The 24,087-nt window shown below is 48.0% G+C and overlaps 1 protein-coding gene across 2 annotated transcripts in view; it reads left to right on the top strand.

Annotated features, from left to right (window-relative positions):
- LOC133932951 (disks large-associated protein 1-like) overlaps positions 1-22,189 on the top strand; it is an 82,741-nt gene extending 60,552 nt beyond the window's left edge. The window contains exons 7-12 of one of the 2 annotated variants that reach the window (XM_062379869.1): positions 14,147-14,532; positions 14,606-14,685; positions 18,454-18,869; positions 19,922-20,013; positions 20,540-20,692; positions 21,222-22,189. In XM_062379869.1, the coding sequence (XP_062235853.1) occupies positions 14,147-14,532; positions 14,606-14,685; positions 18,454-18,869; positions 19,922-20,013; positions 20,540-20,692; positions 21,222-21,437 (1,343 nt within the window). In that variant the 3' untranslated portion in view covers positions 21,438-22,189. Of the gene's footprint in view, positions 1-14,146; positions 14,533-14,605; positions 14,686-18,453; positions 18,870-19,921; positions 20,014-20,539; positions 20,693-20,949; positions 21,173-21,221 lie in introns of those variants that run through there. The other variant, XM_062379870.1, reaches the window with a different exon arrangement.
- The last annotated feature ends 1,898 nt before the right edge of the window (positions 22,190-24,087 follow it).

Raw genomic sequence — 24,087 nt, 5'->3', positions numbered from 1 at the left:
CTGAGGCAACAATAAGCGAGCTGTCGAAATAAAACGATCAAATATGTCATACGGGACAAATGTGTCTTAATATAGTTTAACAAAGCTGACAATTGTGTCTGTGGTGGAATATATGTAATCGACATCCGGTTAGAAAGACTTTTGTTGTGAAAGTTTAAACCGGAAGTAGTGCTTTTATCTAGATTAGCTTTACATCGCTTTCTGCTTATTCATGCTTCACTAGAAAATGGAAGAATGGTCTGCTAAGTAGTTTAATGTTCAATAATGACTACATTTATAATGATTGGGGCAATTAAATACGAACAATAATGATTCATAGAAAACAAGGGATGTATAAACATTTACATTTAACGGTTTATGGTATTTCTAAATGACATAAGATCATTTAAAATGTATTTTTTAACAACATGTTTCCCTCTGTGGAATCAAACATGGCAACGAACTGCTTTAAAATTGCTATAAAATGAACTTGCTCCACCCTCTGCTGCTTCTTCTCCCTCCTCACTGGGCCAGATCAGGTTAAGATTAAGATGAGGTAAAGTTAAGATAAAACAGCATTAGTTAAAATAAGACAAACTAATTACTCCCACAGTTTAAACAATTGCTGGGTTGCAACAGCAAAAAGGAGAAGGTGAAAAAGTAGACATCAGTAGAAGTAATAGGTAAACAGGCACTAACAATGCAGGGAAATATAGAAATAGAATATAAATAATATATCAAATGTTTTTACAGTATATGGGATTGCACAGTTAAGTGACTTGAACCTGAGTTGCTGTAGTTCAGTCCCCGAGGTGCTGGTTAAACAGTGTAACAGCTGCAGGGAGGAGCGACCTGCGTCTCCTTGGGTGGGAGCTGCTTGTCCATCAGAGATGACAGCTTTGACAAAAGCATAAATCCCAGTTGGCTCACAACAACACTGAGATTAATGCTCTCTCCCTTCACCCTCGGATCACGGCGGCTGAGAGATGTTGAACACCTTCCAGCTTCTGTTCTATTTCAGTCTCATATCGCTGTCGTCGGGGGTGGGGGGCTGGGGGGGAAGGCGACAGGTGCATCATACGGCGCCTTCGCCTGGCACGGCCTCACGACACATGCTTCTGCTGGGTCCAGACGTAGGGTCGCCCGGGAACCAGAGTTCATCTCCAGACTTCTGTGCTTGTTTAGGCGATCACCCAAAGGGCACAGGGCGTCCCCCCCCCCCCCCACCCCCCACCCTGAGGGCTCATGGGTAAAAGAGACCACCAGTGCCACTCACCACTTTGAGGCTGAGAGGGTGGACGGGGGGGCCCCCAACGCCTGGCTGTATGACGAGCAGTCTGCGGCCTCGCCTTGCCCACTGACCATCTGTGATTCAGTGAGTCATGCACGCACCTCGGCCCCGTGCACGTCACCGATGTCAGCCATGCTCCGTTCCTCCTCGGCCTCCAGCTTTCTGCGCCCTATTTTCAGACCAGTTCCGAGACCCTGCTGACGCCAACATACCACAGACACACACACACGCGTGTTTGTTGATCCAACTAGGCCACCATCATGTGGGTTAATGTTGGTATCATGTAACTGACAGAGCCGTCCCTGAGTTAATACCTGATCCAGGAAGCTTTTAGTCACCAACACGTAATCATCATGCAAGAAATAAAGCAACTGTGAAGTTATGAGGACGTTAGTATGTGACTTATTATTATATATAGTATTTATTATTATATTTAAATGTTGATTGGCATGAACGCCCTTAGCCGCCGCACTTTAAATCAATAACTCTCCTAAAATGTGGTAAAACAGTTTTTAGAATTTTACGTTCTTAATAGCTTACTTCATATTCATCTTATGTGCTCGTACTCTAAAGCCATTTTTGTTTCTCCGGTGGAATCACATTATTTCTGCTGCACCTACTTTACCCTGTGGGATCATTAGTTTCCCTCAGTTTCATTCACAAATCGTAATCAACGTATAAGTAGCTGCTAAAAGCTCATCCTGTAAAGAATCTGTTCTCGGGGGCACCGTTACTGAAGAGCCAGCTGTTTAAAGGCATTGGCATTTAAAGCGGTTCTGCTATAAAATGTTATAAAATGTTACAGGAATGACGGCTCCCTGCAGGCAGGATCATCTCTAAGCGGAGAGTTACTGTTTGCTATATATAGTCTGGTGCATCTCATGAAAAAAACAAGAGATAGGGAACACGTTTTCACCTCCTGCTTTGACGTCCTTTTATTATCTATATTTTCATTCTGATTCGTTGTGTGTTGTTATGTCTCTGGGGAAACATCTGACTCATCAGCCCTCATTACAAAGAGTAAGACAAGAACAAGATCAACCGAGTGAACAGTCAAAACACAACATCATCTTCCAAACAACGGGGGATAATTACTTCCGACAAGCGGATTTGTTTGTCTGACTAACAGCAGGATTATGCAAAACCTCCAGAAATGATTTTCATGATTTGTTTGTGTGTGTGTGTGTGGGGGGGACATGACCCAAAGAATAAGCCATTTTTCGTTTTAAAGTGGATCTGAATAAACGGGTGGATGCAGGATTATTTTCTCTTCTCTTTAACATGGAGAGACGGGGCCTCTGCACGTTTTCATACTTTTCTCAACCGTTATACATGAATCTTTATGGAAAGAAATACGGCAAATAGATAGCGATTAGAGTATTAATATACACATAATGTATTTCTGAGGTCTGACCTGATCACAATACAAGCAGTATGGTGATAAACCAGCCTCAGTGGAGGTCTGTGCTCTTCTAGTTCCTTTTTCTTTTCAATGTAAGCGAAGGAGTTTGACACAGAAAAAATATTTAAGTAGAATTTGGTTTAGCAATACATTCTAGGCTGAGATGAAGTCGTAGTTTATTGGTTCTGAGCCGTTTGAACTGGTTTGCTGCAAAGGAAGTGAGTGATTACATTCCCAAGTGATCATTGTCAATCATCCAGTCGTATTTACTCTCACTTCAGGTGCTAAGACTTCAGCAGCCCCCCCCCCCGGTCCTTCATAGTGTCTATGAAGAAGTAATTATCATGTCATCACCTTTAAGAAAAGCTGATGAAACACTCGCTTAGGGAAAGACCCACTTATAGTCTGCAGGTGAAGGTTTGAGGCGTTTACAGTAACTTTGAATAGAGATGTGATGACAGGAGAGTCAAAGGTCAAACAGCAACTATGATTACTACTGAAGTAACACTAATGTCATTTAGGCGACTCAAATTAAACTTCAGAAACTAAATGAAGATGTCTTACATCTAAAGACACAGTGTATTTGGGCCTGATGTCTTTATTTAGTATTTCTCTGTGACTTTTTCTTGGTAATTATCCATATTTTTAAAACCCAGTTTCTAATTTGACTTTATTAAACAGATGATTGTGTGGTTCCCAGTCTGAGGAACCATAGAAAGCCAAGTAAACCTCATGTTCAATATTATGGAGATGGCCCAACACATCTGCTTTTGTAATTCTGGACTAGACTGAAGAATAGAATAGAATAGAATAATATTTCAATGCTGTTAAAAATACACTAAACCATAATATTAATGAAAAAAGATGTGCTGTTATTTAATACAACATGCTTTTGCTGTAAACTAATTTATTGGCAGTTTTTTACTGTCTCACGTTCTAATAAATAATTCATAACTCCTCGTTTTTCCCCAGTAGAGGGAGCTGCATCCCTACTTATAGAACATAGGCTGCCAGTGTCTCACCTCTGTGATTGGTCCCCGTGTCTCACCCTCACATCCTTTGATCCCTTTCTACTGTTTTCTCGTTACACCGTCGCTCTTAGCAACACTCGCAGTGTGTGTCTGTGTGTGTCTGTGTGTGTGTGACGGACAAAAGGAGGAGGTGAGCGATCAGAGTGTGTGTGTCTGCTCCCCTGAGTCATGACTGACATGCACGCTCTGCTTGATGTGCGGGAGCCAATGAGATCACACGAGGTTCACTGACAACGTTGTGCAGGAATGTCTCTCCATCAATCCCCTCCTGCCATGTTCCTCAGCCTCTCTCCCACACACACACACACACACACAGATTTCCTTTCCTATTTCCTGCCCCGGCATTAATTACAGGGACAGTTAAGCCTTGTCTCAGCAACGTATGCCTGTGCATGTGAAATACACCTGTGTGTCAGCGGATCAAAGTGGCAGCCTCCAAGGTGGAATTATTATTCAAGGTGGGGATGTAAATTAACCAGTACTCTGGTGTCATCTGTCTTCTATTCTCCCTCTCTCTCACACACCAACTCACACAGACACACACACACACACACATGCCTCTCTGCATAATGCTGTCATTCCCCTTTGCTTTGATGCTGCTGGTAGGTGTGTTTGACAGGAAACGAGGGCCGGGCTCGAGGCATTTGATAACACACATTATACACGTGGACTAGGAAGGAGAAAGACGCCGTTCTAGCTTCTGGTTGGCAGCCTGAAACCTCAATCCTACACACACACGGACAGACACACACTCATGCATGCTGACTGTACGGTGTCACTGTGTCTGTGTGTGGCTCCAGTGTCACGCAGCTGCGGGATCAAGCCCGGGCTGCGAGCTCGATGTGGGTAAACTGTGATTTGGCTATCTCCCTTCCTGGAGGAGATAAATCCTCGCCATGCTGGTGTGTCAGCCACTCAGTAATTACTTCATCCTGTCACGGCCGTCTGAGAATGCGAGCCAGTGGGAACTTGCACTGTCGCTCTTTCATTGACACGAGGGGGGGAAAGAACGCTCAGCATCACTTTTCTACCGCTTCAGAGAGTTAGTCATCGGATAAACAGGGGGATTTCATTTAGTTCAAAACTCACACATGTGATTTACGGCCCCTTACAGCTTTTATAGCGTCGGTTTAATTTGTTTGTGCCTCTCGGCTGAATTCGATTTTCTGCTTCAAGTTTCAAATTGAGTTTAAAGTAGATCAGGTTTGTCCAAATGTGGGCAACAAAAAGGGGGCAAATTCTCCCCTTGCAATATAAAATCCTTCACTAGATGTCCTCGTATCCTCATCTGCCTGTCGCTTGTTGCCAGTCTCATTTGTGTAATCTCATCCGGCCTCTGAGTTTTGAATATCGCCCAAATTATGTGTAATACGACGCTCCGATCCCCCGTGATCACATGTAACCTGTGCTGAATTGCACCTGCAGGCACTTGCTGAATAGCTGCGCCGAAATTGCTCCATCCCAGTGTCACTCACTCATTGTGTGTTTCCGTGACCTGAATAGACGTCGACTTCCTGCCTGTACTTGCTCTCAAGCAGGAATAAAAGTTAATGGGGATAAATCTACAGGGACCTGGAGCTTTGCTTTGCCGGCTGCAAAGGTGTTTGTGTTTACTTACGACTTAATTGGGCCCCGGCCTGTTATGGCCCCGCAATGCTTTGATTACAGCCATTGAGGAAGGAAGAGGGGCATTTGGATTTCTCTTGACACAGGAAGCCAAGGCAGGAGACTGTCATTCACTCCTGTCGTCCTGCTCTCAGTTTGAGAAACAAGGAGAGAGAGAGAGAGAGAGAAAGGTGGGGGGGAATTCGAGCGAGTCACAGGGAGGAACTGACAGGGCTACGGCAAAGACAAAGAATGGCTGCGGCAGTGCTCTCCCCCCCCCCCCACACTCTCTTCAGAGAGAGAGCACACACACACACCAGAGTTCCCTGTTAGAATGAAGGAATCTGTGGTTTACCTTGAGGAAAACCTTCCCCCCCGACAAATGTCAAGATACCCAGGTTAGATCAGGTGGCTGGGTGGGATGGGGAAGGGGGGGGTGCTCTCTCAGGTAGGTACCTCTCCTCCCTCTTCTTTTTTTTTGTTGTATTTTCTGCTCTTCCTGTCTGTGTTTTGGCATCACACAGACCAAAGGAAAAGCAAAGCCCCGAAAGGATTTCCTCAGCGTTGACTGTGGATGATCCTCGTGGCTCCTGCATGCTAAAGCTGGGCAGGGCCCACACCAAAGCCCCGGGGGAATGAAAAACATGAGCGGGGATGAATCAGATCTCCTCTCAAAGGAAGATGGTGGAGCTTTTCTTTTCTTTCTTCAGAGTGGGAGAAACACATGCTCTGTTGTCTTTGCAGAAAGTTTGGAGACTTTTTTCCTGACAGCTAAATTGTGCGGTGGAGAGTTCATGTTGCTCTCGCTCGCCCTGGAAGGGGAGGGAGCTCGTCGGAGTGACTGGGAGGAATGGTGCTCGGCTGTAAGTGGGTGGTTTGGGCTGTGCAGTGTGGGAGGCCAGGCCCTAGTGCAAATTAAAGACTTCTCTGTGAAAGTCCCAGACTCAGCTACAGTAATCTGTGTGTATGTGTGTGTGTGTGTGTGTGTGTGAGACTGAGCCTGTGTGCAAGTGGCCGGCGGGGAAGAGACCCAGCCCTCCCTCCCTCCCTCCCTCCCTCGTTTCTTTCCTTTTTTTTAACCAGTCATTAAAAATAAGCCACAACTCACCCCTGGTACACACTGAGAGACAGAGAGAGGGAGAGAAAGAATGCATCTCCTCTTTCTCCTCCCTCCCTCTCTCTCTCTTTGAGCTTTGCTGCTTCACTAACCAAGTAAAACGGAGAGGAAAGACAAGGGTGGGTGGGGGGGGCTGTGTTCAAGGAGGCTGGATGTGGGGGGGCAGCGGTTTAAGACAGCACACTCGGACCCCTCCCCCGTGTTAAGAGTATAGCAGGAGGGTCTTTCTCTGTCCAGGAGGGGCGAGAGAGAGAGAGAGAGAGAGAAAAGAGATGAATGGGGAAAGGAATGCAGGAGACAGACGAGTGCTCTCAGCAGGAGAGTGGGAATGTTGGAGAGACCATTGTCCCCCCCCCCCACCCCACCCCCCTGCAAATTTCTGCAGGGAGTGGATGTAAACACACAGGAAAGAGGGGTGTGAGAAATCACACCTAAGAGACAGCTCAGGCTGGAGATGTGATTATTAATCCCGATGCATGCTTGCACATTACTTTGTACACACAAACACACACACACAGACACACACACACACACCCACACACATGCAGCCGGTGCCTATAGCTGCCATCTCGTCTTTCTTCTGCCGCCCCCTCCTCTCCTCCGACAGGATGTATAGGGTCAGGGGGTCAGGACTGGAAACCACAAAAGACAGAATGCGTCAGTGTAGCCTGGTTCTTGTTCCAAATCCCCCCCCCCCCCCCCCCCCGTTGCACCTCCTACCTCTCCGTCTCCCCTAACTTTTCCAGCCCCCCCACCCACCCCCCTCCTCCTATAGGAGACCCGCGGACGGCCTGACGTTTGGTTTTGGGCCCAGATGGCTTTAGCATGCCTCTGGCTGTGGATTAGGCCGCCAGTGTCTCCTTTCCCCTCCATGTGCAAGTGGTCAGGACAAAGAACGTCAAACAGGGGGAGAGGGGGAAGGAATGCGGAGGAGAGGGGAGGAGGCAAAAAAAAGAAAAAGCCCAGGACTGTGAGACGACACCCGACGCTGATGTTTCACGGCATTCCTGGAAGAGTAAACTCAGGCGCTTGTAAAAACTGCCATCCTGCTCCTTTTTAGTGCCCAGTCATTCCAGTTATGACTTCTGGGTTGAAGCCCTGCTGTGGTTTTGGGGGCGACGTGAACTTTTGACCACATTCTGCTGCATTTATATGTAAATAGCAGCTGTGGCGAAACGGGGATCCTTTCGCGTGATGACATGACACCGGCATTGTGTCTCGGCCCTCTCACTCAAGGCCGAGTCTGTCTGCCTGCGTGTTTTGGCTGTTCCGTCCCAGCCTCCATTAACCCCCCCCCCCCCCCCCCCACCCAGGCCTGTGGTTATGTTTTCCTGTACCCGGCCGTAACTCCACAGACTCTCAGCCCTTGTCATGTTTTATCAGGCAGCTGTGCTTAAAAGCTCGGAAGCAGTGTCGGGGCAACATGGCGGTGTTGTTGTGGGTATTTACGGTCGAGCAGACACACTGGACTAAGTGGCTTGTGTTATCCACTCAGCAACACAAACTGCCACCACGCAGCCTCTCTGTCACTCATTGTCTATATCTTTGTGCTCTCGTGTTTCACAAGTTACATATTCCGAGAGTTACGCCGACCCAGTCACTGCTCAGTCACACATTTAGTTTCATTAAATGACTAACTGATCACCCCCCCACACACACACACACACACACACACTCCTCCAGGATACGTGACTCTGTTCTTTGAGCTGCTCCACCACTCGTTTCAGTTGCCGATGCTGTCATTGTCGGCACATGCGATGTGTCACTCCTCCCGGCAGAGTCGGGCTGCTCCTCTCAGTCGGAGCCGCTCGGTGAGCCACGCTGTGGGAAGCGAGAGCAGTGAAAGCATGCGTGAGATGTGTGGGTGTGTTAGCTTTAGCCTAATGCTCAGGTTTATGCCCAGCCAAGCAGATGGAATTTACAGGAACCGAAGGAAACGGCACGGCAAAACTACCACCCCCCCTGCCCCAGTCCCCCCAGCTCTTTCAACCTCACTTCTTCTCACTTCTGTCTCTCTCTCTGTTATTGTTTCTTTATCTCTCTCTATCTCCCCACCCCCTAACTTCTCTGCCTTTATGCTGAGTGACTGTTCTCTCTCTTTCAGCCCCCTGCAGGCAGGTCTTTCTGACAGAAACAAAAGACTGATGTGTCTCTTCATGTGGTCGTGGACTAGTCCGGGTAAAGCCCTTTGCCGAGGAGCACTGGAGAACAATGGAAGTGGCTTGGAGCCGTTCGAAATAAGAACCCCCCCCCCCCCTCCCTTCAGGAGCTTAGGCCCATTGCTTCTGTACTGTACAGGGAGGAACTTCAGGATTACATATTTCTACTGAGTCCTGGATAATAACACCTGCACTGAATGTCATCTAACCGGTATTCACAGTGTTGACATCGGCAGTTACACAGTTTAGATTAGATGTTTATATTTTGAAAGGGACTTCTTACCGGGTGCATATACAAAGAAGAATGTTATCCCTGTTAAATAAAGACATAAAAAAATATTGAACAAAGAACCTGATGTGAACTCTAAAGCGCAAATTAACTTTCAATTGTTATCTCCCCGCCCCCTTTGACGATTTCACCTCTCAGCATGCCTCCTCGCCGCCTGTCACTGATTGACAGTTTGCGGAGAGTGTGGAGCAATAAAAGGAGGAATGCAGGTAACCAGGCTCTCTCTATTTGAACTTGGAACACAGGAAAGTGGGTTAAGTGAAGTGAGTCTGTTGCCTAACAGGGAGCAGCTGCCTGCCAGATTTAGCGGCGGCTGACAGTTGTAAACACGCTCTTATCTGGTGATTCAGGAGACGCAGGCTGCCAGAGCAGTTTCCCGCTGTTGACACGGGTTTCTGTCGGAAGGGGCACACTGAGCACACGGCCGTGTCCATAGCGCCGCTGGCCCGAGGACCCCCGAGGGACATTTGACAAATGTTCGGCGCCGATATGCGTCCTCATGTTTAAGTCAGGCCCAAACAAATCAATTGGGATGCAGGAGTCGGTGCAGGATGTTTAGAACTCAACCAAAATGCACTCGCACATGCTGAATATACTTCTTTAAAAAGCCCTTTGCAGTCGGCAACCTTCACACACACACACAGTGAGCTATTGTGTCTGAGAGAGTTCAGGCATCTGGAGAGCAGAAACCCTCTCTGCTGACCTCTGACCCCTCCTGGCTGAGTGTCGTTGATTGAACATGAGGGTCTCTGTGAGGCTTTCAGGTGACTCACAGGACAAAGCTCTATTGTATGTGGTGTGTGCAGGGTTTGTTTCCTCTCTGCAACATTAGCTGATCATTATATGATCACTTCAGCTAGTTCAGCACAGAACCTAAACTTTTTGGAATTAAATAAATCATTCAAACAGTAATATAAAGGACAGGAGGCCGTGTTGATGTGTCTGTTGTTCACAGGAGCAGCATCACGTCACACAGTTTAAATCCTTCAGGTTATTCTCATCTCGTGACCCCGTCCCAGAAACTAAGTGACAAGCCTGTTGACAGGCGTCCAGGACAAACAGGTTTGTAGAGTTTGACACGGCACAAAGCTCAAGCTCCGGGGCAAGAGGCATTATTTAAAAAGTCATTAGCAGCTCCCTTGTTCTCTCCATGCAGATGACCCAGTGTTTATATTCGACTTCCACGTTGGGCGGCCCATTCTTCCCGCTGTGTGTTCTCGTTCGCTGGTGTCGAGGTGGGTGTCAGTGCAGCTGCGGTTTACCCTGTCAAGGTAAACAAATGGCCGACAGAAGCCCCCCCCCCCCCCCGGTTGTTGCTGGTAAAACTCCAAGCCTCCCAGCAAACTTCATGTTGCTATGAGTCACCATGGAGATGCGGTCACAAAGGACTCCAGCTGGTTCTCTGTGCGAGTGCGTGTGTGTGTGATGAAGTGAGGCAGGGAGAGCGGGACGGACAAATGGACAGAGATGGAGCAGACGGAGCCGGGCAGTAACTCTGATTTACCCTCCTCCTCCTCCTCCTCAGTCTTGCTCTTCTTCTTCGTCCTCTGTCCGCTCTGCTCCGTCCTCTCCCCTCTGGCAGACCCTGGTCCCAAACACAGTGCAGCTGGGCTCAGCTGTCAATGTCCCCCCCCCGTACCGACCGCCCCCCTTTCCTGGCTTTGTATTTGTTTGGACGGTGGTGGATGTGCCCTTGGCCCCCGCGTGGGGGAGCCCGTTCCCGTGAGCTCGCCCCTCCTAAACCAAACCGTCTGCTCTTTGAAGTGGCCTATCACACAGATTGGAGATTACAAGGCAGCCGCCTGCCTTCAATCTGTCCAGCAGCATGAGCACGATGATTAAATAAAGGAAAACGGCGTACACATATGTAACGAGGCACAAATGGGAACCAGTGATCAGCCGAGCCCAGAAACAGGAGGCTCAACAAGTCTGTGTTTTGTTTTCCGAAAGCCGGCGAAAATGAATGGAGACTTTGCTTTGTGTCAGGGGAGGGAAGAGGGCTTTCTTTGATTTTATCAGGCCCAGGGGTGGAGGGGTGTGGTGTGTGTGTGGTGTGTGTGTGTGGGGGGGCGATCTCTGCCAAGAAGAGCCGCTATTCAAACCAACTTGTCGGCATGGGACGTTTGAAGCATTTGTCAAAAGAGGGATTTGGCAGAGGGCCACTAGAGTTTTGTCATTCACAAACTCTTCTCCTCCTCAGGATGACAATGCTCCCAGCAGGCTGCACCCACCTCTGTGTGGAGATGGAATTCCACAAAGACGTTCCCATTAAGCGAGGAAGTCGTTCTCGGTTTTTGTTGCACACTCGAGAGAACACGAATGACGTCTCTCTCTCCCCTTCTCTTTCTCTCTCTCTCTCTCTCTCTCTCTCAATCTGGGATCAAAGCGGTGTTAACCTGACATTACACTGACAGGGGAACAGTTCTGGGCCGTCGCTGCTGTTTATCAGCGTCTGGTGAAGAGAGTTTTCCACATTCCTTCTCAAGGGTCTGGTGGAATCCTGCGTCACATTCTTACTTCACTCTGTCCTTGACTGTCTGTCTATGTGTGTGTGTGTGTGTGGGAGGTCCCGGGGCCGCGAGGTTGTCCGATGCTTTCATGGCTGCAAGAGGATCAAACTATTTTCTTATCGTTGCTGTGGAAAGTGGAAACTTGGCCTCTCTCTCTCTCTCTCTCTCTCTCTCTCTCTCGTTCTCTCTCTCTCTCTCTCTCTCTCTTATCAGGCCAGTTGTTTCTGTAGAAAGACCAACAAGAAACTATTTCCCAGTTGCTGTATTTTCCATTCATTTGGCTAAACGTCTGGTTACGTCTTCACACACGCCTGCATTGGAGTCACAGGCCATTGTTGAAAAACGGCTCCTGACGGATGGAGCGTATATATCAGTGGCAGGAAGTCTGTGGTCTCCCTTGATGTGGAGGGGCTGAAACGTGGAGCTGGTTTGTGTCAGCGTTACTTCTGTGCCTCTGCAGCCTCATGCGTGCATGCAGATGTGTGTGTGTCTGTGTGCGTGTGCGTGTGTGTGTGTGTGTGCGCGTGGGCATGTTCTGACTCCCGAGTGTGTTTACTTAACCTGTCTCGGCATTTGAAGCCCCTGTCATTCTCTGGCGTGTCTGGCTCTCGCAGCGGCAGCGGGGTGGGACCCGGCGCGTCGTCTCCTGTTTCATGCAGCTCTGTATTGAGCTGATGAGGAGGAGCACACACCCACGGAAGTATGTGTTCAACAGTCACACACACACACACACTCACACACACACACACACACACACACACACTGACTTTTAGATGACTTCAGGGGATAGAAGCTCTGAAAGGGCCTGACATTCTATCCTCTGAACCTCCACGGCTGATAGGGGCAGGACCTCGGCCTCTCCCTCTGTGTGAGTGCATGTGTGTGTTCACTGTGTGTGTGTGTTTTTTTGTTCTCTTGTGGGTCTGTACTCGTCGACCTCTCTGAAGAGAAGCCCTGGATGTCGCCCATGTTCACCTGACACCTGTGAGAGGTCGAGACGCTGCATGCTCAGATGTGTTCGGCACTAATTCCTCCATATACGTTCTCTCTCGAAAAGAAAGACACGTGACTTTTAGCTGTAGGAGGAAACGCACCAAGTCGTTTCTTTTGTCTCTCTTGTGGTTTTGCTCTGCTGCCATCAAAGAAACACACATTAGCAGCTGTGATCTCCTCCCGTCTGAGGACTTTCCAGCTTGTCAAAACCTGAACTCCAATCTCACCTGGTCTCCTCCAATCACTGGCGGCGTGGCGGGAGGACGGATGGAGGGCGGCGGATGACTCTGACAAACTCAAGAGGATGAAGTCAGCCCCCTGTTGGCCTCCCCATACGTGAGGGCCTCTCCGGAGCTGTCAGTGAGACTGGAAGCCAACGGCGGCTAATAGTTTTAGACATGGCTGCTCCTGCTGGGTGTGGTTAGCAACAGTTGTCTGCATGCGCACACCGCGGTAGGATGTTTGTCTTTTGGAAGGGATTAAAGGGATCCAGGAAACCCGCTGTCCTAGATTCTGCCGCGCTGCACAGTTAGAGAGGGCGACCTAGTTTTGACGATAGCGCCCAGGCGAGGAAGGAGATTCCGAGGCGTAGTGTCATTTGAGGAGGCGGCCGATGGTCCTCTTTCTTTAGACAGGCTGTGTTCTGTCGGCATGTTGCTGCACAGACGTCCAGACTTCTGAGTCAGTTGGTGTGAGAGGCTCCATTGTCTGTGCAGAACCTGCAGCTGTAACCCGAGGGAGAACCCAGGCAGAGAGAGCAGAGTGTTGCTGAGCAGCGCCTGATTTCTAAAATATCTATTTGCTTGGATTTAAAAGTCGAAAAAGCTTTTAAACTGTGCCGAGCCCTCCAGCCGCCGTTAACAACACCATTTAACCCTAATAGAATTTCAGTTGCAGCTATTCATGCAAGCAGTGAGGATTTATATTTATATTGTGCACCATCAAATTGTTCTGAGTGTTGTACAGTTACTCCGTCGAGGGCTTAACCATCTAGATCAGTGGGTCAAGTGGCTGACAAACTAATCCTATTACTAGATGACGCTCTGATTTGTTAATGTTGGCCCTAATCTACTGTCCATTCGACTCCAACACAGGGACCAGAGACCTGTGTGTGTGTGTCTGTGTGTGTGTGTGTGTGTGTGTGAGCTGTCAGGGTGTTAACTGTCAACAGCAATTTGGTGACAGCTAACACATTAAGCGACAGCATATGTTTCCACTGCCGGTAGCATGTTTGTGCACCATAGAAAAACATGACGTGCTGACCCTTCATGATTTTTTTTTACATATTTAGTTTTCCATGGTTTGGAGCATTTGTGCTTCCCTAGAGATACAAATAATATTTATATTTTTTCGGGCCTTTTGCCTTTATTGACAGGACAAGTGTCTCTTGGTCGACCCCACAAAAATAATATGTTTACGAGTCATGTCAAAGTAGCAGAAACAAAGTATCCTCACGTTTAGGCTACAGTTTGCAAAAGCACTTCATCTCCCATAAAGCCCCTCAGTTCTACCTTTCTTTCAAACACTCTCCTTTTCTGAACACCAACTTTTCCTGCTTCTTCCAAACTTTAAAACATTCAGTTCAGTGTAGTTTGTTTGGTAAAGTGAAGCTGAGGGCAAGATAACCCTACTCTCATCCCATCATCTGACTCAGGGTTTCAAAAGACCTTATTCAACTGTTTCCTCAGGCCTCATATGATGTGTGAGTCAGTTATTCTGATTGAGATATGAAAGATATATTTCAATCTGTTATCTCTCTTGCTCCTGCAGTGTCGTCATGCATCACCACTTACAAGAAGACGCCTCCCCCGGTCCCTCCACGCACCACCCCGTCCAAACCCTTCATCTCCATCACGGCCCAAAGCAGCACGGAGTCTGCGCAGGACGCCTACATGGACGGGGGCTCGGGCCTGCGGACGGGCATCAGCTCCCAGCCGGGCCTGTCCAATTCCACGGAGAGCATCGACAGCATGAAGGCCCTGACGGCCGCCATAGAGGCGGCTAACGCTCAGGTGCACGGCCCCGCCAGCCAGCACGTCACCAACAGCACCATCACCATCACCGCCACCGCCACCACCTCCGCCGTAGCACACGTCTCCGCAGACAGCAAGGCTCAGAGGGAAGCGCTCCGCAAGTGCCTCTCCATAGGGATCCAGGTTTGTGGATGCGCCCATTTGAAGTTTCAAAATAAAAGTCTTTTTTTCTTTTGACAGTTTCTCTTGTATGTAGGTGGACCCAGAGGAAGAGGGGCCCTCAGAGGAGCAGTCCAAGTTCCAGTCGATAGGAATTCAGGTGGAGGACGAGCGATGGTGAGTAGAGAGGAAAGAGGGAACCAGTAGGAGGTTGTGTTAGTGAAACTGGATAGGTCTAATGGGAGGGAAGAGGCAGCGAGAGCACGAACAGGAAGAGGAATTATGGAGACAGAGAGAGGTTTGTAGTGCACAAGCTTTCGCCCCCCTGCGCTGGCTTCCCGCAGCAGCTGTCCCCAGTTCAGTGGGAGGTTGGCGTCAGAGCCCCCTCAGCCAGGGGGGGGCCCCATAGTGACAGCTGGGCCAGAGGATGTGGTGCAGGGGACTGGGAAGGTGGAGGGTGTGAGTTGACAGCCATCTGTTGCTGCAGTCATTGTGAGTCAGGCTACTTTGAGGTTGTGTGTGTGTTTGTGCGCATGTGGGAGGGAGGCAGAGAGAGAAGGGGAGGGAGTTTTATTGGGTTTGTTTAGTTCAGAGGACTGAGAGAGAGGGAGAGACTGCTGGGCTGTCAGCTCCAGCCCCTCACTCTGCAACAGAAGAAGCAGCCCAGTGAGCTCCCATCGCTCCAGACGCACCGAGGCCTCTGCTCGGACACGCAGGCGTTTACGGCTCCTTTGTCTGTTTTTCATTCAACCCTGTCAAAACAATGAGCTCATGTTTGGTGCAAATCCAGTCCCGGTACAGGTTTCCACGCCGTGGCCGCCGCAGGAATTCAGAGAGGCATCACCTTTAATCAGAGGTCACGGAGCGAGGCCGGAGGGCAGCACATCAGACACACACACACACACACACTCACACAGTGTCAGGGAATGTGAGGGGCTTTCTGAAAGGGGAGGACTCAGCTGACTGACCAAGCACTGAGTTCCTGTGGCGGCCAAGAAAAATATTAACTCATCCAGACACTTTCTAGTCTGCTGAGGCCGGGATGTTATGCTGCAATGAAGCCGGTGTGTTACTCTGCTTCGTGTTTGGTGTAGTAGGCAGGACGGTGTTTTTGTTGGTGCACGTTTGATTGTTTACTTGCTGGCGTGTGTGTGTGCATATGCGTATGTGTCTGTGTGTGTGTGTGTGTACCTGGGAGGTCTAGGCATGCTGGCCCTTCATTACATTTCCAGACAGTGACAGTGCCAAACTCCTACGGCCTCGCTTCAGAGCTCTAACTGACTCGAGAGTGTGTGTGTGTGCGTGTGTGTGCGTGTGTGTGCATGTGCGTGCATGTGTGTGTGTTTATAAGCACCATTCTCAGGTCATAACCTCGCCTTGCTGTTTGAACAAGGATTAACCGTAGGAGTGGAGGAGAGCTGTAAAAGCGACGAACACAACAAACATGCTTGTCTTTACACAGAAGTGTTTTCAGGGCAGATCTGAACACGAGCTACACACGCTCGCTCTAATAATGTGTCAATCAAATTTGTGATTTTCATTGGGTTTCCTTTATATAATAGTGAATTTAAAAAAAAAAAAATGTGATGCGTTAATTATTGTTTTTTTAGGGCCTTGCTAGTTTAGGGTCTGAGCTTGGTGGTCCCCAGATGTCTTTGCAGTCACTGGGACATTGCTCATGGTCCCATAGTGACTAAACCATATGCACGACCATCTTGAAAACGTTACTCAGAGGACCTGCTCGACCTCACTGTCAGCTGAGGCGTCGTCATTACTGGCATAGGACAAATTAACAGGAGGCCTCAGGGGTGCTTGTGCAACTTTGAAACATTTTTTTGTTTCAGTCATTCAAACTACTTTAAAAGTGAAGTGGCCTTTCCTACTCCATCCTACTCCAGCTAGCAGGTGGTTTTTGGTTGTAGATGCTTCGGTATTTTGGGGTTTTGTGGCTTTCTGCAGATGAGAGGAAAGGTACAGGAGACTTGAGCAGACATTAACCCCTGGGCAGATCATGCAGAAGTCAGCTGAGGAAATTATGTTTTTTTGTTTACAGCACATTGACACAAGCGTTGGGCCTTATCACCAAATGCTCTCTAATCTTATTGTCTTTCCAAGGTGGACATCTTCATTGACGTCTTCTACGTGTCTGGCTCTTCGTTTTAATCCTGAGAAATTTATAATCTTTCCAGATTCTTCCAGACAGCAACTGACTCTAACTTTTGCGTTCTCACATACAGCCCCGTACGGACATTTTCCTGAAAATGAAAGTCCAATACAAGTCTGAAAGCAGATCTAGACTCAAGACCTGGATCTAAAGTGGCCCTCTGACATACTCAGCATGTGGATCCCAAGACTCTACAACCGTTCTCTACAAATGTTCTCCACATGAACTTAATCAGAACATGGACTTTGGGCATTTTTTGACTTGCTTCATTCCCCCCCCCCGCTCCTGCATTCCTTCCTCATATTTCCGTTTTCTTTTCTCCCCACACGTCGACTTTGCTCTCGAAGACCTTCCTTGTTCTTTCTGCCTCGTGCCTTGTGATATGTCTGTCTTTCTGTCTGGGCCGTGTTTGGCCTTGCCCGTCTCTGCCCCTGCAGGAAGTTGTTAGCGGGCTGATAGAAAGCAGGCTGAGGTCATTAGAACTGAACACCTGCTCGGAGGAGTTACTCTTTAACTGCTCTTCACACACACACACACACACACACTTGCGGGCTGCCGGCACGTAGACATAAAGCGTACACACACTCTTATTTGATCTCCCCGAAGCCACTCCCTTGTTTCTCTCTCTCTCTCTCTCTCTCTCTCTCTCGCTATCTCTCTCCCTTTTCTTCTCGTGTTCACGGAAGAGGAGAGATGAATGAGAAAAAAGGGAGGTTAGAGATGAAGGGGCAGCGGCGAGGAGGAAGAGCGTGCGTCCGGAGATGAGCTGAAGCAGGCTCGCTGGGGCTGTGATCATTCGTGTGTGTGTCACTCTGCAGGCAGGTCAACCTCGGGATACTCTGCATGCACATTTGAATGGGTCGTTTATCTGGCATGGAGAAGTTGTTTCTTCTCACTAATTTGCAGCCTGTTGCAAACCGAGAGTCGGATGTTGTAACGTAAACCCAGACTTGGCTTATCAGAGGATACTGCAGGCTTGGTGCACCAGATTTTCAAAGTTTGCATGAGGTCTTGTGTGCTGAGTTCAAATGTGCATCTTTGTAGCTGCTGTGCATAGTTGCTGCAACGTTGTCAGTGTTTTTTTTCTGAGTCAGCGATGCTCTGGCTCATTTCTGTAGTTATTAATAAATGATTTGTGTTTTCACCACTTTGAGTTGAAATCTGGCTCTGATTAGACATTTCGGGGTTCTTCCAATCGCTGTGAAGCTAGCCCTGCCCCCCTACCCCCTCCATACCAGTTCCCGCATCCCTCTGGCGACCCATTCATTACAGGGGGACGTAGCCAAATGTGTGTGTGTTGATTTAATCTCTGCACATGAGAGTAAGCATGTGTGTTTTGGAGGGACCTGGCAAACGCTGCCCCAGCAGTTGTCACACTGCCTCTGGGCCAAATGCAACATGGCACAGCAAGCTGGAGTGAAGGTTCCCAGGTGTGTGTACATGTGTGCGTTTGTGTGCTCACAAAGCAGAGTTCTGTGGACGGCTGCACACTCTGCTGCTCCTGAATGAGCCAGGTGACACAACACACGCGCTGAAAGGCCGCTCCACACTACAAAAGGTTGTCATCACTATCAGTGAGGAGATCGCTGTGATCATTTCCATGAGATCGCTGTGATCATTTCCATTTTTCACACTGGGTGCACCACCAAGACAAGGGAGCAAACAGATTTACTGCGAAAAGGAAAGATCTGTTATTACCGCACAATATGAGTATGTGTAATCATTCGCTGCATCACATCAGCATAACAAAACATCTTTGTTCTCCCTGCCTCCTCTCCCAGTTACCGCAGGATGACCCGGTCCAACAGTGTAACCACGGCCGTGCAGGCCGACCTCGACGACCCCGACGACGCCCCCGAGCTGCCACCTCGCCACTGTGCCACCATGCCGCGCCAGCACTCCCGCGACAATGCCAGCTCCACCGTCAGCATCCAAGGCTCGGGCAACCACTACCACGCCTGCGCCGGGGACGACTACGGGGACGTGGGGTTCGACCCGTCCATCCTGCCCCCCCCGGACCCCTGGATGGACACCGTGGCCGAGCCTGAGGCGGACAATTTGGAGGCCGTCGGCCGATTTGTGTGCCCCCGCGACGGCCGCTGGTTCCTCAAGCTGCTGCATGCGGAGACGGAGCGCATGGAGGGCTGGTGTCGACAGATGGAGCAGGACGAGATGGAGAATGAGCTGTCCGATGAGAGTGAGTCGGATCACAGGATTTAAATCCCGAGATATTGAAGATAGGAAGACAAGAAAGTCTGTTGTGATATTAGGTCTATTCCCTCCTCTCCTCTCCTCTGGACCACAATAGCCTCTTGTTCCTGTCTCAAGCCCTCTGGCCTCCAGAGACATACCGTGCATACTTATCTAAAGGCCGCTGCTGGCCTCTAGATACATATGATGATCTCACACACACACACACACACAGTCAAGGGGTTCCTCTCAGTGCTCATCACAGGCAGCAATTGGATTTTTAAATGCAACACACAGCAGCAGCAGCACATGTCTGTATGCTCAGGTCTAAATATGTTATACTTACATGCACACACCAGATGGAGCGAACAGGCCTCGGGCAGCAGGCAGTGCATTTGTACCTGTCCTTACCGCACAGCTGATTTCAAGTCTTACTGAAAATGTCATTACGTATGCAGCCAGTGTGTTGTTATGGTTCCAGGCAAGATATTCTCTCACAGAACGTGCAGAGCAGGCTGGCTGTCTCAAGGTTATGTTTTCCCAGATCTCAGGCTACCACAGACACACACACACACGCACACACACACACACCTCCTTAGGGGTTGTGTCTGTAGTGCAGATTCATTACTCCCCCTCTCTTTTCCTGATCCCATTCTCTTCATGTTGACTAATGCATGCATTGACAGTTCCTCTCATAGGGAGGTGAGTCAATAAGACTGACTGGCGGAGTCGGGTTCTGCAGCACTGCCTTGTCTTCTCTCATATATCAGTCGGCCAAGCTGCTGTCGTGACCGAAATAAAACATCAGGTTCTTAAAAGACACTTTTAGCACCAAATGTATTTCAGTAATTATTTTTTATTTCCCTTAATGATTCCAATGTATGAGGGAGGATTCTAGCACACCAGTCTCTGTTGCATTACTAATGCACCCTCTCTGTTAGCGGTGCAACATGCCTGCAGTATGCGGTTCTGTGAGTAATTGCATTGTGAATTCTGTGTGTGCGTTTGTGTGTGCGTGTGTGTGTGCGTGCGTGCATGTGTGTCTGCGTCTTTCTGCAGTCCTGGGGAAGATCCGCAGTGCAGTGGGGAGTGCCCAGCTCCTGATGTCCCAGAAGTTCCAGCAGTTCCGGGAGCTGTGTGAGGAGAATCTGGTATGTGTCACCTCATCCTCTGCATGCTGGTCCCAGCCCCAGCCCCAGCCCCCCCCCCAGCCCCCCACCCCCAACACTGACATCATCCTGCACAAATCAGTCTGACAGGCCTGTGCTCATTTACTATGCATCGAGTGTGGAGTGTGCTCCTGCTCACCCTCACTGTCTCTGACATTCAAAAATAAACCTTGCAGTGTGAAAACTAGAGCCTGAGAAACAGGGATTTTTTACACTGGTTGTGTTGAAGCAGCATAAAACCTTTTTCTGCAGATGTTTATTCTTCTATTTTCTTGTCAAAATATCTCACACGTGTTGCATAATAATCTGGATACTAGCCTAGTTTCCAAATCTAGAATATGGTGCCTGATTTATTGAAAAACAAGTTTGTGTAATTTGAATTCTCAATAACTTTGTGGGTTAGAGCCGATCCTGCTGTCAAATTGAATTATTATAAATGTGTGATACATATTTGAACATCTTCTGTGTTTGTGTACGTTTGTGTATTTGTTCAATTGCTTTGTACCAGAACCCGAACGCACACCCGCGGCCCGTCTCCCAGGACCTGGCCGGTTTCTGGGACATGCTCCAGCTGTCCATCGAGAACATCAGCCTGAAGTTTGATGAGCTCCACCAGCTCAAAGCCAACAACTGGAAACCTCTGTCGCCCCCGGAAATCCAGGTGCGGACCCGAATGGCGAAACCCAGTTCCATGAAACCTCCATTTTAAATGATGAAAGTCACCTACTCTTAGGGTTGCTTTTTGAATGGCTTCACTAACCTGCATGTTATCTGCTGCTTCTGTACTGTTACTGCGAGTCCCAGTGATTCAGGGTGAAGCTTTGTTGTAACATGCACATGTGTGTTGTGTACTGTCATGTTGCCTGCCTGACGTCACCACCTGTGTTTGTGTGTTTTGTTTTGTCTTGTTGCCGACAGTGAGCTGCTTTTGAGAAACCTCTCTACCTGCCATGCACCGTTGGGGCCTGTCCTTCTCCAATGGCCGCTTTTACCTCACGCAATGGCCTCCACCGTGCTCTCTTACCCCACACAAATGGCCGCCACTGTGAACCATAACCTCGTTCAGCCAAATGCATGCTCCGCCATAACGCCGCAGACAGCTCCGGTGCTCTTTCTAACCCATACGCCAACTGGCTGCAGTTGTGTTGCTCCTCACTGTGTCATTAAGACTATTTGTCATTCCTGTCCAGGAGAGAAGGATGCCCCCTCCCGTGCCAAAGAAACCCCAGAAGGGCCACCCTCCCCTGGCTAGGGACCGCTCGCTGGAGAGCAATGAGCGCCAGCGTCTGGAGGCTCGCAAACGCCTGCTAGCTGCCAAACGTGCTGCGTCGGTTCGGCAGAGCTCCGCCACCGAGAGCGCAGACAGTATCGAGATTTATATCCCAGAGGCTCAGACCAGACTATGAGACAATAACACACAGACACAGACACACTGTCCCACACACACAATAGCACTGAATGGTAAGGCTAGGGTGCTAACGTCACATAATCCTATTATTTGCGGACTATCCAGATCACTGTGGGGTCGTCAGTCAGGACGCAGGCAAATGTACATGTACAATATTTATTTATTTATTTATCTGCCCCCCCGTCCTCGATTCCTCCTCCCAGCCTTGATGTAGCACTCCCTCTTTCCTCCTGTACCTCCGCCCGAGCCCTTCACTCCCAAAGAGGTCTCTTTATAGATTCCTTTTCTTCTTTTTTTTCAAAGTGACCTGATGTTACATAAGTGAGCCAGGTGTAGCACAGCAGAAATGCTTCACGTCAATATGTGTTACAGGGAAACGTGGAGGAAGCATGCACGTCCACGAGGAGTGTGTGTGTGTTTGTAAACACAAGCAAACACACACATAAGAGAGATATCACATATAGACTCATATTTTATATATTTATTAAGTTTATTTTATTCTTTTTTACAAAATCCCATGATTCTGATTCTGAAAAAATATAGTTTGGTTTTGTATAGTGAGGGTAAACATCAGGGCAGAGCAGAGCTGAAAAGAGCTGACAAGGCAATTATAGGGACACAGTTCACCATCTGTCTGAAAATGGGTCTTTTCCGGTGGCAGGAGGTCGACCCGGTAGGAAAGGTCAAGGGTCAAGTCGTGTTTCCCCCCCCCCCCCCTCCAGGTGAGGCGAAGGAGCGGATTTTTCAAGCTCTGCATTTCACCATTTTAAAAAACACCACAAAACCTAATCAGTGTTTTTTCGACCGCTTCTGATTCAGAACTTCATTTGAAAAAAAAGTGCTTCCTACTTTTCTGGAGCTGCACGGCCCCGGGTTGTGACCGATGAGGTAGCGGAGTGGACGACCTGTAAACCATCCGTCCTGTCTCACTTTAAACTGATTCACACGTTTGTATAAAGGACAAAGCGTATAACGACCTGACTTGCATGCCGACACAAGGTAACCGATATTTATGTCCCTTTTTTGTTTACAGGTTTACTCGTTTCTCACGTTGCATTCGAGCTCCTCGTGTTGCGACAGCTAAAAAATACTGATATTTGGTACAATACAGGTAGTTGTACTATATTTTACTATGTCGTTTTTAAACAAGAGAGATTTATGGACAGTATTTGAGACTGAAGGACTGAAAAGGGACTATTTCCTCCTCACTGTGTGTGCACTATCTCTGCCTCCAAATGAAGCAATTATTTTGAAGTCATATAGAAAAGAAAAAACACAATTTCTAATATTTTGTATTCATGTTTAATTTATTGATTAGAAGAACAATGACTGTTTCTTGACATTGTGATTATGATTATGCACTGACAACAAGGCCCTTCTACTGTGTTTATGTTTTCTGTGTGTTCAGCATGACAGGCACCTATTTTTTTTCTTTTTTGATTTCTGTTTCAGTGATCAGCCTTAATTTCTAATATGATAGTTGAGCACAACAGCAGTCTCAGGGGAAGGAGTGAGTGTGCATGTGTGTTGTGTGTGTGAGACTGTGTGAGACTGAGGATAGGAGCGTGTGCGACTGACCTCATGTGACTGTATGTGACCCATGGCTTTTTTTCTCTTACTGTACATAACCCCCCCTCCCCCCTCCCCCCCGCTCCTGAAGACAGGCCACGTTCTTAAATAAAGGAAATAGTCTCCACGCCATGTTTTTTGAACACCTGGTTCCTGCTTACTTCAGCGTAACAAGGTATTTCTGTCCGCAGCTCGAACACGGAGACAATCCTGAATCACATAATGTTCTGACGACAGACTACAGCAGGACTTTGGGGTGTGAGCCTGTATTGATCTGACAGAGTTTCGTGCCATTGGATAATTATAGATAAAGGCTATATCCCTGCTAATTGTTCCTATTGAACGCAGCCTGAAGATTTCATTGATTTGTTTGTGAAGGAACTCCAGTGATGAAGTAAACGTACAGTTGGATTTGTATTTTCTTTACTTGGTACATTTTAGAGAGGGTGGATAAAAGTAATAGTTCAAACTTGAATGCCATATAATGTAGATGAAGATTTATCTTCTTTTTTTTTTACTTTGGAACTTGTATTTGAATTTAACTGTCAAATGATTTCATTTCTTATTTATGTTTTATTATATTAACATATCAATATAATGCTCCTGGTATAGCAGGGGAGTTAGAAACCAGAATGTTGGATTGTGGCTAAACTCTAAAGACACTCCAGCAAACCTGGCGACTCTGGAGCTTGTGATGTAGTTATAATAAAGAGAAGAACATTCAAATAAACATTTGTACATACATGAATGTTTCCCTATGTAAATGTAAGCTAAAAAAAAGAACCCAATCACATGACATATTAAGCAGATATACATTTTGTAATTAATGTTATTACACTGTTGATGTTATGGCACGTGTATGAGCTCTTATCAGCATTAAAACATATATATATATATATATATATATATCATTGCCATAATTTTGTTGTGTTGGTTTCTTTCCTGCCTCCACATGTGTTTTCAATTGGAATATAATTAAAGAGATTACAGGCCGGCGTGGTGTGTTTTTAAGGGCATTTCCCTTCCGCAGGGGCGGCTCCCCATAATTAGTCGGCTCTTCTGGCCTCGGTTTAGCCTCA

Source organism: Platichthys flesus, chromosome 21, assembly GCF_949316205.1.
Source record: "Platichthys flesus chromosome 21, fPlaFle2.1, whole genome shotgun sequence".
NCBI lineage: Eukaryota > Metazoa > Chordata > Actinopteri > Pleuronectiformes > Pleuronectidae > Platichthys > Platichthys flesus.
This window is presented reverse-complemented; position numbering and strand designations above follow the sequence as displayed.